Source organism: Cyprinus carpio, chromosome A23, assembly GCF_018340385.1.
Source record: "Cyprinus carpio isolate SPL01 chromosome A23, ASM1834038v1, whole genome shotgun sequence".
NCBI classification, from domain to species: domain Eukaryota; kingdom Metazoa; phylum Chordata; class Actinopteri; order Cypriniformes; family Cyprinidae; genus Cyprinus; species Cyprinus carpio.
The window spans coordinates 17,229,515-17,243,618 of record NC_056594.1 but is presented as its reverse complement, the minus strand read 5'-3'; the positions used below and the strand labels follow the sequence as shown (position 1 = coordinate 17,243,618).

Here is a 14,104-nt window from a genome sequence, read left to right as displayed (position 1 = left end):
TGCAGCAATATTGTGAAATATTATTCAAATGTAAAATAACTTTTCTATTTTAATATATCTGTGATGGCAAAGTGAATTTTCAACCAGTTCAGTGTCACATGATGCCTCAGAAATCATACTAATACCAATAAATATTTATTTTTATTATAAATTATAAAAAAAAATTGGTAACACATATTAATATTTTTAATATTTCTTATTATTATTAATGTTGTGCTGCTTAATATTTTGTGGAATTACATGTTTTAGGATTCTTTGATTAATAGATAGTAATAGTTAATGAGAGCAGCATTTTTTTTTTTTTTTTTTTTTTTGAAATAGGAATCTTTTGTAACATTATAATGTCTTTACAGTCTTTACCGTACCTTGCTAAATAAAAGTATTAATAAAAAAAAAAAAAAAAAAAAAAAAACCTTACTGACACAAAGTTTTTGAATGGTAGTTTATATAAAATAATATATGCATGTTTTTTTTTTTTTTTTTTTTTTTGGACATTTTGTATAAAAGTACTCTGATCTTACCAACTGATTAACCAAACTTTAACATGGTTACAGACGTTTTTGTGTACAAAATATAAATTAATGAAACCCTACATAAAGAATCTTAAAGAAACATAAAAAAATAATAAATGCACAAACTGCCACATCCAAAACTGTAACATAAGTCAGTACTGAAAGGTTTGGTCACGCAGTATTTGGCACATTTGATCTGTGAACATGAAATCTGCATATGCATGACAATGGCAACACAAAGAGTATAGTTGCTCTCAGTGTGAAACACTGCACAGCAGAGCTCGATGTTTATGAAGAGATATGAAGTATGCTGGAGACCTTATGAGGCTTCTGTAAACAGCAGCATGCAGTGCGAGTCATTGATTTTGTAGTCTTACAGCAAGGACAGCCTGTGTACTTACACCACAATGATTTGGAGATGCTCAAAACTTGTTGTCTGGCACACAGTGTGCTTTGGGTCAACACACTCTATGCAGTTTCTACATTATTATTATTTTTTTTCATTAATTTCTTTTGCGTTTGGCACAGAGATCATGAATATACAGCACCATGCAGCCGGTTTGTCATGCATATAAAGAGCCAGATTCAAATTACATTTTTCAGTTCATTCAGTCAAAACGTCCACAGTATATGCTAGTGATAGATCAGATCTCGGGACATTTTTGAGATTATCATCCAATAACAATGTCAATTTGGCTGATTAACAGATGTGCTAGTTTGGTTTAGTGTAAATGTGTAAGAAATAATTTCTATTTCCAATTTTTTTGTGTGCAATTTAACAAATATTGCGTAAAATAGGCATTAATTTCATGCTACCGATCTCATTTGTGGTCCATATCTCTGCAGCATCATATTGTCCACCTTTCTAGATAACAGCATGAGATTCAGTGTTATATAGTACTGTTGATATAGCCTATTATTCTAGTATTTATAGCTTTTAATTTGTATAAGTTGTTTTCATTTTAGATTAGGTAATTTATTTTTAGTTATTTTATGTGCTTATGTCATTTTGAAATTTCTATTTTGCTTTAATTTATTTTTATTTTAGTTTTAGTAATTTTAAAACTATTTTATTTACATTAATTGCCAAGGCAACGTTTCTCATTTTCATTCAAGATTTTAAGTTATTAATCTAATATTTATATTTTATTTTATTTCAGCTTTATTTCAATTAACAAAAAATAAATTTATATAGTAAATAGTTATAGTATAGTAATAGCTAAACAAATAGTAAACAATAAGACTAAATCAGTAAACCACTAGTATTTTCAACTTCACAATCCACAAAACATGTCCTGAAATATCCATCTTTCACCACAGTATGGCGCTGCAACATCAAGGCTGATCAACATGCCTCTTTACATATAATCTGCCTTAAGATGTTGATTGCATGGGGCCCTTAGTCATTATACTGTGTGTGATTTACTTGAAAACTGTATGAACCAGAGCAGTTGTGTTGCATCTTCCTGGACGCTCAGGAAACATTTACGTTTGCAGTCTGAACAAAAACAAAAAAACATTGCAAAATTGAGTTTGTGGTAAAAAGCTGGTAAATTTGGTCCTCTTGATCTCCATTTTGCTCATTTTTCCTTTGGAGAATTAACGCATCCTGAAGTCAGACACCAGTACTGGGCACCTTTGAGGACCGAGAGCGGACACAGTGGTAGAGATCACTCTTCCTCTTCATCCTCCTCCTCTTCCTCCTCTATGTTGAGGAAGGGGTCGTATTCGAGGCAGTTGTGGAGGTAGTGAAGGAGTGTGCGGTGGAGGTGTTGGTTGCTCCGCTCTTCTCTTAAAGTATGGCCTTCGTCTGGGTACAGCTGAAGGCTGTAGTTGGCCTCTATCTTCACCAGACGACTCAACAACTCAGCGCTGTGTTGGAAATGTACCCGTGCTAAACACACAAACAAGTAAAACATGACTGGAAATCCACAAACGATGTATGTGAAGGATTTATAATTCTGAAACTAACCATCTGCAGTCCCGTGTATGAGGAGGAAGTTTTCATTTTTTAGCTTGTGAATGTCCTCCAACAAAGACGCAGCCTGCAAAGAAACAACATACTGGCATCTCAGTCTCAGTCATAATATAGAAGATTGTTTCTGAATGTAAAACAAAAAGGTAGTTGCAACTTTGTTTCTCATAAATGCTATTTAATTACTCCCAAATGTGACCTTTTGTCCAGTTATGGCTTTGTTTAACTGTAAATTTAAATGTCAAAATGTGACTTAAAATCTCATAATTGTGTCTGTTTCTTGTAACTGTCACATTCTAACTTTCATTTCACAACTGTGACTTTGTTTCTCATAACTTTGTGACAACATGAATTTCTCACAACTATAACTTTAAATATCACACATCAGTGAGGCTTTGTATCTCACAAGTGTTATATTGTTTCTCTTAAAGGGATACTCCACCCCAAAATGAAAATTTTGGCATTAATCACTTACCCCCATGTCGTTCCAAACCTGTAAAAGCTTCGTTCATCTTTGGAACACAATTTAAGATATTTTGGATGAAAACCGGTAGGCTTGAGACTGTCCCATAGACTGCCAAATAAATAACAGTGTCAAGGTCCAGGAAAGTATGAAAAGCATTGTCAGAGTAGTCCATCTGCCATCAGTGATTCAACCGTGACGTTATGAAGTGATGAGAATACTTTTTGTACACGAAGAAAACAAAAATAACGACTTTATTCAACAATTCCTCTCCTCTGTGTCTCTCCAAATCAGCGTAGCGCCATTTTGGCAATTCTGAGGATGCACTGTTTCTACATGTATTAAGCTTTGATTTGAAAGAAAACAGCGCATCCTTGTGGCGTGGATATACGCAGCATACGGTGATATGGAGAGACACAGAGTAGACTGTTCTGTTGACAAAGGAATTGTTGAATAATGTCGTTATTTTTGTTTTCTTCGCTTACAAAAAGTGTTCCTGTTGCTTCATATAAACAAGATTGCACGTCTCATGGCAGATGGAGCATTCTGATGACGACTTTCATACCTTTCCTGGACCTTGACACTGTTATTTACTTGGCAGTCTATGGGACAGTCACAAGCCTCCCGGTTTTCATCCAAAATATCTTAAATTGTGTTCCGAAGTCGAACAAAGCTTTTGGAATGACATGGGGGTAAGTGATTAATGACTAAATTTTAATTTTGGGGTGGAGTATCCCTTTAATTGTAACTGTCACAGTGTAACTTCATGTTACAATGCAACTTTCCATCTCATGCAACTTTGTTTCCCATAACTTTGTGACAATATGACTCTATATGATCTCACAACTATAACTTGTACCGATAACTTTGTCACAATGTGATTTATTTTACATTATATTCATTTACATTTCATAACTTAATGTTTGATAATGAATGAAAAGGTTGATGCAAAAGGTCTACCATGTACGAATGCTCCTCTTTATTTGGAAGGCCTAGATATCTTTCTGAGAAGGCAGCACCTGAAAAACAAGGTTGAATCCATTTTCACACATAAATGTGAAAAGAAACAATAGTGGACTACAGATAAAAATATTGTTCTGCCATGGCGTATGGAGCTGGAACTCACTATAGAGCTTGAAGTCTGTGATGGGAGCCATGACAGCAGCACATTTGAACATCTGATCAGTTGCTGTCAGCATCTTCAAACCTAAATAGCCACCAAGTCCCTGTGAGGTCAAAAGTAGGCTGATGTCAGAGCTCTGCAACTGTAGGTTTGGTTCATGGTTTTAAATGTTTAAATTAATACTTTTTTTAAAATCCCTACAGAAAAAAATACTTCCATTCCCCCTTTTTACAACTGACTTTAAAAAGTTATGACCTGTCTTGAAGAAGAAGAAAAAAATTTAGATGACTAACTTTTTATGACTAAGCGAAGCAGTTACCCAATGTGGTTTTTAACACTTTGCTAAGGTGCTGTATATAATATAGAGTGCAACAGCTGAGTCCTGAATGTAAAAATTCCATTAATTTTGCTGTTAAAATAGTTTACGATAACTTACAAACCTTGTAATACAGACCTGTTGTGAGTTCTGAGGTTGTTATTTAATGGTATATGCTTTAGTTACATCAATCAGTTCACATTATTTGAATTTATTATATACTATATATTAAATATTTTTAAAGATTTGTGTAAATTTACTGGTAAAAAAAAACTACATTACCCACGATGCTGTGAGGAAAATTCCACCAATCAGAGTTGTAGCAAGCAAATTGCACCAAAAATAGCTCAGCAGGGAATGCCTACTCCCATAAATCACCTTGAATGATTTAATCGTGCCAGTCTTGATGCACTCTCAAAATACTTAAAGGTTTGCGTGTGTGTATATATATATTTTTTCTTTACCTTTGTCCTTTTGTCCAATTTTCAAATACTCTTCTGCTTCAAATAAAAGTTTGTAATGTTTTGATTCACCTCGAAGCTGGTTGGTTTGGTTCATGGTTTTTATTGCTTTAATTAATACTTTTTTTTAAATCCCTACGAAAAAAAAAATACTTCCTGAGCCAACACCTTGGAAAAGTGGGTGAATACAGTTGCACTTTATAGATCATTATCCTAACTGTAGGCTGTTTACAGTTTCCAGCTTGCATAAATCAGCTATTTATTCAAATGTGATTCAATCAGAAGTTTGAGTTTGAACCCTTAATTTTCAGAACATATCTCTTACCTTTCCATAAACAGCAATTCTTCTTCCATCAATGTACGGCAACTGCATTAACCATCTGAAATAAAACAAGTGAATTTCAGGTGGCATTTAGGAGTTGTGATAAATGGCTTGTGTTTTATAATCAGCCAACATATTAACTCTGCTGAGACATAAACTTTGCTTTTTTGCCTGGAGCAAGAAAGGTTAAATTAAATTATTCAAACAAGTGTTCAAGAAAATTTGATAGAAAACCCAGCGTCTGCTTTGGAGCATAAAGCATTTCCTAATCAGATATTTTGTGGCGTAATGTGCAAAATTACTTTACTAATAGAGCTATTACTCTTAATAACTGAAAAGAGAGAATGACTCACTCCACGACTCCAAGCTTATCTTTAATGTTGAGGGAACTGAGCTTGTGAGGGTCCAGGGCACTGCTTTTCTGTCCCTGTGAGATCCGGCTTCTGCTGCCAATCCAAGCCAGTGCCACTCCATGCAAGCTGGATAAAACCTCTGGCCAGCCCAGGGCAAACTCCTCCGTTACCGACTGCCTCCCAGGAATACTATCACTACATGTGCAGAGAACGGATAGGAGGAGGTGTTGACATATAACCTCACATTGTAGATTAAAAAGACATCAGTGCACTGATCTTCATTCTGTGAATGTGTTCGCAATTGCAGAACACTTCTTGCATCTCAATCGAGCATGTGCATATTGCTTATTAATAACGCAGCATTCATAAATCATGTAGCCTAACCAACTACCGCTAGGGAGAGGAGAGTCTAACTAGATTTGCATTTCCACAAGGATATACCACTGCTTGCAAGGCAAGAAATAAGTCTAGGGCAAGCTTAAGTTTTGGGTTTTGGTTTGGTGTGAGAACCAGAGCTGATTTGTCACTCTCAGGACACTCAGCATGCATCTTACTTTCTTAATGCAACACTGACCATAGTACATAATGCCTACTATTTAAAAATCGTGAGTAAAGCATAGGCATTAGCTCACCATTAACGTTTCAAGCAGTAGCATGCTACATTCTTGTCATGTGACTTTATAATGATGTATTAATTCAGCAAATGTTGGTTTCATTTAAAAAAAAAACTAATCTTTTGGCATTTTTATTTCAATATTGTGTAGAAATTGAAAGTTTAATCAAATAATGAGTAAAAAAAAAGAGAGATTTTAAATGTTGTAACTAATATTATTTTAGCTTCATCCATCATATTGGAAATGGAAGGTCAAGTCAAGCAACTTCTCATAATTGTGACTTTTCACAAATTTTAAAATATGAAATTGTTGCAAATTTATTCCTCAAATTTGTTACTTTATAACTCAAATTTAAAATCACAGGATTGCAACTTTTATATCTCTCAATGGGAATTTACACACTACAGTTTGCATTTACATTGTACAATTATTATTTTGGGTTCAATTTTATTTTTTTATTTCTTTAAAAGAAATTCATACTTTCACTAAATTTAAGTTTCATTAAATTAATTAAAAGTGACAGATGCTGAAAATTCAGCTTTGCATCAAAGGAATAAATTACATTTTAAAATATAAAACTAAAACAACTAAAATAGAAAACAGTTATTTTTAATTGCAATAACACATTAGAATAGTATTAGAATATTACTGTTTATACTGTTTTATTGCTCGAATAAATGCAGCCTTGATGAGCATAAGAGACTTCTTTCAAAAACATTAAAAAATCTTATCAACCTCAAACTGTTGAATTGTAGTGTTTCACCCAACATGGCTTTTTATATACCTCAATTATATCTCAATTGCTTGTCTAATTTTTTACTCAGGAAAAAAGGGCTTCCATACAATACAATGCTGCCTTACAAACAGTATGATACAGGCACTTGTGAAGTGCAGGGAGACACTTACATGATAATAAGGAGAGGATGCAGGTTTCGTCCGTACCCCGGAGGCAGACACATCTTTAGATCTAGGTCTGGAATTATTCGCAAAGGCAGTTAAAACAGAACAAACGGCCGTTTCTACTATATCATACAGCAAAGAAGTCTAGGTCCAGACTCATCAATATTTTAACCACTGGCAAATAAGCTCCCATGAGCCTGCTGGTTTTTAACAATCTCTTAGTAATACACACATACATGCACAAACAAACAGTCAGGGGACCTGATGTACAGTACATGTGCAATTTATATACATAAGCAAACCTCCCCTTACACGCCACATAAGCAAAAATACACACGCTGCAACAGGCTTCCCCCAAACGCACCACTGATGGTCCAGCTGTGAGGATCCAATTAGCAAAACCGAAACAATTATCTGATTGATTCTTAAATCTAGTTGGCTTTGTAACAAGTTGAGATTAATTTATGCTGAAAGGAGGAATGTAATCAGTTACTTAAGAAATCTTTTTACCGCTGTTGTCGGAGGAAAGTGTCTGGAAAACTGTCTCAGAGAGCCTCTTGGTTTCAAGAGACATAGCGAGGAGGCTGTTGTCTTCCACCACTGTGTATCCTGCAAGGAAAGCACACAAGCTTAATACATTTTTGGCATAAAACCACAACAGTTCACCACCTTGGATTTAAATATTAAGACTGTGAAATAACAAATCCAGATAATGAAATTTAAGAAGATACCACAAAGCACTTTTAGATGTTTTAGAGAACACTCTCACTACAACAAACTCTAAAAATACTCACTGGGGTGCTTTCATACGAAAATATAATGAATTTCTTTCTCAGAATCATATTGGCAATTAAAGTAATGCTGCGAGTGATTGCTTGGGTGTTGCAATGCGATCACTAAGGTGTTCTAGGTAGTTTATAGGTAGTTCTCTATGATATTCTAGTCCTTAGATATGGTTCAGAGCCCTCCTTCAATGTTAGTACTATAGATCAAAAGTTTAGCATCTGTATGACTTTTTAATTGCAGAAGTCTCTTATGCTCACCAAGGCTGCATTTATTTAATCAAAAATACATCAAAAAAAATTTAATATTGTGAAATATTATTTCACTTTAAAATAACTATTTTCTGTTTTAATATATTTTTAAATGTGATTTATTCCTGTGATGTAAAGCTGAATTTTCAGCATCATTACTCCAGTCTTCAGTGTCACATGATCCTTCAGAAATCATTCTGATATACTGTTTTGCTGCTAAGGAAACATTTCTTAATATCAGTGTTGAAAACAGCTGTGCTGAATAAGTCTGCGTTATTTATTTATTTATTTATTTATTTTTATTTATTTTTATTTTTTTTGAGGAACATTAAGTTACAGTACAAACATCTAGGACAAATTACACATTCAAGGAATTCAAACAATCCCATAATCCAAACTATGAACAATAATAATAGTCATAATTGACATAAATGCTTAATACGGCAAACTATAACAATGAAGTGCATTTATACATACACAATTCTTGTTTTTTGATACAATTGTATTAGCAATTAAAATCTTTCTTTCTGTTATACAGCCATAAACAGCTTGATATGAGAAGAATATTAATTCTACTCACTGTAAGGGTCACTTGTGCTGTGAATGGTCACCTTTGGGACACCTGGGCCTGAAAAAAAGTATAACAGAGATGAGAAACGTCAATCTATTTTCATCTATCTAAGTGTGTTTATATTTGTGCACGAGAGACGGCATGATCTTACCCAAGCAATAGAGGGTAAAGTATGTCTGATTGGGGCTGAAGTCTGCTTTGAAGACACTGCATCGCTCAAACAGGTTGCATGTCAGACACTGGCGATGAAACACTCCTCCGAGCTCCACACTAGTCAACAAGCAAGCATTTCATTATTTCACAATTCATCATCAATGTTAATGCTATCAACAACAATCAAACTTTAAATCCACACTTTTTTCTCAGTACTCTGACAAATAAAGGGGTCATATGATGCAATTTCAAGTTTTCCTTTCTCTTTGGAGTGTTACAAGCTGTTAGATAAGATAGATAGATAAGATCCCTAAAGTTGTAAAGACTAAAGTCCCAAACCCAAAGAGATATTCTTTATAAAAGTTAAGACTCGTCCACACCCTCCTAAAACGCCTCGTTTAAACACAACCCCACGTCTACATCACTGTGTGGGAAGATTTGCATAACACCGCCCAAATGTTACGCAAAGAAAAAAGAAAGCGGAACTACTTTGTTTGATCTTCCAAAAGAGGACACAACTAGAAATCAGTGGTTAAGTTGTACTTACAACACTGCACGATGGTTGTTATAAAGTGGGGCAATTCCAACTTTGCAAGGACAGTCTGGCACTTCTGACTCACAGCCTGTAAGTACGATTTCATATTTAAAGAATTTGCCACTGATGATTCAAATGAGTTTTGAGCAGTGTAGAGTAGTGCTTGTTGTTTGTTGTTTCTCCGATCACAAAATGCAGACATGGTTTTATGCTTACGCAGTGCGATATGCAAAAATCGACGCGTTTCAGAAAGGCGGGGCATAGAGGAGCAACAATAATGTACAGTATGTGGAAAATAATTTATTTTTTACACCTTAAATCGCATAAACACATTGCATCACCAAATACACAAAATAATGTTCTTTTTAGCAACGTCATATGATGTCTTTAAAGTAATAGCTTATGCAAAAATAAACACTCATAATTTAGTCAGTCTCATGCTTTTCCAAACCTATCCAACCATCGTCTGTGATACCAAATTAAATCATTTTTAATAATGTTAATGCTACGTATAGTAATCAGGACTGTCAAAGCTAAACTTAAAAATAAACTTTTTGGCTCTTGACAACCCACTGTATTGTATAAAAAGCATTGTGAACACTGAAATGTCTCTTTTTGTATTTCGTAGAAGTCAGTCAGTCATAAAGAATGACATGGGAAAGAGTTTTCAGAATTTATACTAACGTTCAAAAGTTGTATAGTATAATTTTTTTGTATATTTTTTTTTTATTTTATCAATAATACAGCAAACAATAATAATAATAATAATAATAGTGTCAAATATTACCATTTTAAAATAACTGTTTTCTATTTTAATATATTTCAAAATGCTATTTATACCTGTGATGGCAAAGCTTAATTTTTTCAGCAGCCATTATCCCTGTCTTCAGTGTCACATGATCCTTCAGAAATCATTCTAATGTGCTGATTTGCTGCCCAAGAAACATTTCTTATTATTATCAACATTGAAAACAGTTGTACTGCTTAATACTTCTGTGGAAGCTGTGATCCATTTTTTTAAGGATTCTTTAATGAATATAAAATTCAAAAGAATTTATTTGAAAAAGAATTTGCAACATTATAAATGTCTTTACTGTCATTTTGATTAAACTTATGCATCTTTGATTAATAAAAATGAACTTATTTAAATAAATAAACAATAGTGTTCATTTCTGGCTGAGCTGTCCCTATAAATTCCAGTGCATTACACAAACACACATGCTGAGCTTGTTTTCCATTATCCACTTGTGTTAAGCCCAATGCTGGACCTTTGCACTTTCACCATATTGCTTGGATAGTCGCAATAAAAAAATCTATGAGAACTTGTGGCCCACAGAGAGCAAGTGAGAGTCTTAAAGCATTAATCAAAGGTTAGAGAACACCCTTTAAATTGCTGTGAGGTGCAGCACCTCCCCCTCTGCCCGTCTCCTTTTCAACCTTCTCTATCTCTCTCTGCCTCTCGTGTTCTCTCTCTCTCTCTCTCTCTAAGCTGCCATTCCTGTTAAATGAATTAGCCAGGCTTCTTGCCTGGAGCTCACTAGAGGGGAAAAAAGTCTATTGGCTTCTTCACAAATGTCCCTGAAATCCATCTCAGATGTAGAGTGGAAAGATTTAATTGATTACAACACAAGTCATCAATGAACATACATACTCAGAAACTGGAACGTTAATGCGGATGCAGAATATCAACATGTAATAAGGACATGGATGTCCAAAATCCACGAACATATTGAGAAAATGAAATATCTCACAACACAACAGGGTGTGAAAATGTTGTCAGACTGATTTACATGCAAAGAGGTATAACATTCCTAGACAGTGATGATAAAATACTCAATCACAGCTTAAAAGACGTATCAGATTGGGACAGAACCGACCTGTATAAGTGTCTGCTCTGCTGCGACTCCTCCGTACTCAGAAAATAGCTACAGGGGAAAGACACATGAAGTAACTCTGAAAAGATTTTTGAGTTACTATTTGTAGACAGTCATTTATTCTCTTATACTAGAGTCTGCCTCCACATACTACCTTCGTACAGCTGCATACTAAGTAGGTTTGTAGCAGTTACACATGCAAAGTAGGGAAGTCAGTGACATGCATTCATTTCTGTCAGTACCAGATTAATTGTAAGTCATTGATTTGCGGGCCTAAACTTTGATTTGAGCTATAAATCTAACTACTTATAAATATTCATGCATTGAAAAGATGACAAAAACATTTTTTTTTCTATAAAGCTATGACTTCTTGGATGGTTTTTCAAGAGGGTTTGTTTTATGCGGTTGCAATTAGAGAACAAAGCCGGAGAGAAAATGACAGTCATTACAGTCAATTCAACATTAAATTACTGTATTAATTTTAATTAAGTGCCATCTTTGCTGATTCGGTGGGCTAAATGGGATCGCTAGGCATAAATAATTCAATAATTACTCATATTGGGTAGTTCGGTTGACTATGGGATGCTTTTATGACACAGTCTTGAGGCTTTCGAGTTGAAATGGTTTGCTCATAAAATTCGATCTGTCATACATTTTATCGTTCTCCTCGTCAAGGGCGCACAGTGAGGTTACATCCCAGTTCCCTGATGTTAGAAAGCGAGGAGAAACAGAAGGAGTGGAAGTCTAAAGAAAGAGAAAGAGAAAGAGATAGATAAAGCTTACTAGAGAAGGCGAGCTATAATGGAAAGCAGTGGAAAGGAAGATAAGAAAACAATAAATTTAAGTGTCAGAGTGCAAAACACGATCTAAAGAAAATAAAAAAGTTATAATAAATGCATTTAAAAAATAGTTATATAAAAATAAATAAACTAAAAAAAAAAAGACAAAACAAATATTATCAATAAGAAATCGTGTAATATATATAAATAAGATTCAAAGAGAAGGCGGATTATGATGGCAAGCAGTGGGCAGAAAGATAAGGAAACATTAGATTTAAGTGTCAGAGTGCGATATCTGATTTAAAGAGGATAAAAAGTTATAATAAATATATTTATATAATATTTATATAAAATATAATGAAATAAAAAATATATAATATTATTTATATTATCATTATTAGTAGTAGTAGTAGTAGCAGCATTATTATTATATTTTTTGTTGCATTTTATTATTAGAGATTTATTTAGGAATATAAGAACAGATCATGACACGTGTTACTTCAAGCTCGTTATATAAATTTGTAAATGACTTTGAATAAAGCAAACAGAAATCTAAATTAAGAGTTAGTGCACGTGAAAACCTAACTATTTATTCAAATCAGAAGTCTAACACTTCAATAAAGAAAAAGACTTCACAATGCAATGGGGAGAAACATTGAACATACACAGGGGTTCAACATCGCCCCCACACATCCATAAAAAGTCACATATATGCTGGGTACTTCAGGTTTCTAATTATGAAGTTTATGAGTGCATCTAATTTCATTGTGCATAACATGAGTAAGAAATTATTCTACCCACAGACCTGAGCAGGGAGGCTGGCGATGTGGAGAAAATCCCCACGGGCCCCTTGCTTGGCAGGCAGGATGAGGTAAAACAGGGAACCATCTGCCGTGAACAACGGCTCCTCCTGTAGGACAAGCCACCATCAATATACTTTCCTCCAACAGATCAACGAGAGACAAAACCATTTTGATGCAATTCATTTCTGTCCAAGGTGGATGCAGCTTTTAGGAACCGAGGAACGCAGCGAGAGGCTGAACTTACCTGCCGCTGGTTGTAGTGCCAGAATTCCATTGCCATTTGGTGCCTCTGAAAATTAAAGATGTTTTAAAAGGATTAGACATGTCATACATTATAAGTAAAATATGGGTTTAAATCTTTTGTTCTCTTCTGCGTGCCAGGGAGAGTTGTACATCATAACAAACTCCATGGCTAACGCCGAGTTTCAGTCAATCCATCATTCTCATTGGCATTACATTAAGGAAGTGCATGTTTCATTTTTATCTGCAGTTTAGATGTGCTGTCAGGAACATCTAGAGTTCCACATCTGTTCCATTAGGCTGCTCTTAAGTGAACTTTATTTAAGATATAAGCTACAATTGTTCTTCTATTTTTACATTTAGATTACTTTTGCCATCAAATATCCATTTTACATATTGTACAGTACATTACAATTTTGTTATGCCTAAATAAAACAGCATTTTATATAAAAAGGAGTTTCCACAAAAACATTACCAAACAGTAAAACTGTTTTAACATTGATAATAATAAGAAATGTTTCTTGAGCACCAAAACAACATATTAGAATGATTTCTGAAAGTTCACTTGACTCTGAAGTACTTTTGAACAGCAGAGTATATACATTTCTGTATATAATATTATATGTAACAAAGTTATTAAATATTTGTATATAATTGAATATTAAGTCATCTGTATGGAGACTCACTTTTTTTTTAATTAAACTGAAATCACTTCACTTCACAACAGAATCATCCATCATCGCTTAACAACCTCTAAGCCCATAGTCTTGAGAGGTTTATACATTATTGTTAAAAATCAATTTCTCTATGGAGAAAATGAATGGGATTTATACTTTCAGAACACGACAGTTGCGCTGTGTTGTGTATTTCAGCACAGCTCCCAGTGCCTCCAATTATAAAGCCCTGTTGACAGATTCGTCAACACACAGAGTGTAGAAATCAAACAAGGACTGCACATCTCTGTCAGATGCAGAAACTCCTGTGCACATGCATTCAATCCCTCACAAGCACATACATAAAAAGGGAGTGACCTTTAGGTGTTAAGACTGGCTACACATTACAACTGAGGCTTAAAA

At 34.3% G+C, this 14,104-nt stretch overlaps 1 protein-coding gene across 4 annotated transcripts in view; it reads right to left on the bottom strand.

Annotated features, from left to right (window-relative positions):
- Nucleotides 1–1,640: 1,640 nt before the first annotated feature.
- The window catches only part of LOC109066161 (inactive dipeptidyl peptidase 10-like), a 40,915-nt gene continuing 28,451 nt past the window's right edge, over nt 1,641–14,104 (bottom strand). For 2 of the 4 annotated variants that reach the window (XM_042713493.1, XM_042713494.1), the window contains exons 12-25: nt 13,033–13,077; nt 12,791–12,895; nt 11,859–11,950; nt 11,210–11,257; nt 8,796–8,914; nt 8,654–8,701; nt 7,550–7,648; nt 7,046–7,112; nt 5,526–5,720; nt 5,176–5,230; nt 4,077–4,176; nt 3,911–3,969; nt 2,485–2,557; nt 1,641–2,406 (exon numbers count right to left, since the gene is read on the bottom strand). In XM_042713493.1, coding sequence (XP_042569427.1) covers nt 2,183–2,406; nt 2,485–2,557; nt 3,911–3,969; nt 4,077–4,176; nt 5,176–5,230; nt 5,526–5,720; nt 7,046–7,112; nt 7,550–7,648; nt 8,654–8,701; nt 8,796–8,914; nt 11,210–11,257; nt 11,859–11,950; nt 12,791–12,895; nt 13,033–13,077 — 1,329 coding nt within the window. In that variant the 3' untranslated portion in view covers nt 1,641–2,182. The remainder of the gene's footprint in view (nt 2,407–2,484; nt 2,558–3,910; nt 3,970–4,076; nt 4,177–5,175; nt 5,231–5,525; nt 5,721–7,045; nt 7,113–7,549; nt 7,649–8,653; nt 8,702–8,795; nt 8,915–11,209; nt 11,258–11,858; nt 11,951–12,790; nt 12,896–13,032; nt 13,078–14,104) is intronic. The other 2 variants (XM_042713496.1, XM_042713495.1) reach the window with 1 other exon arrangement.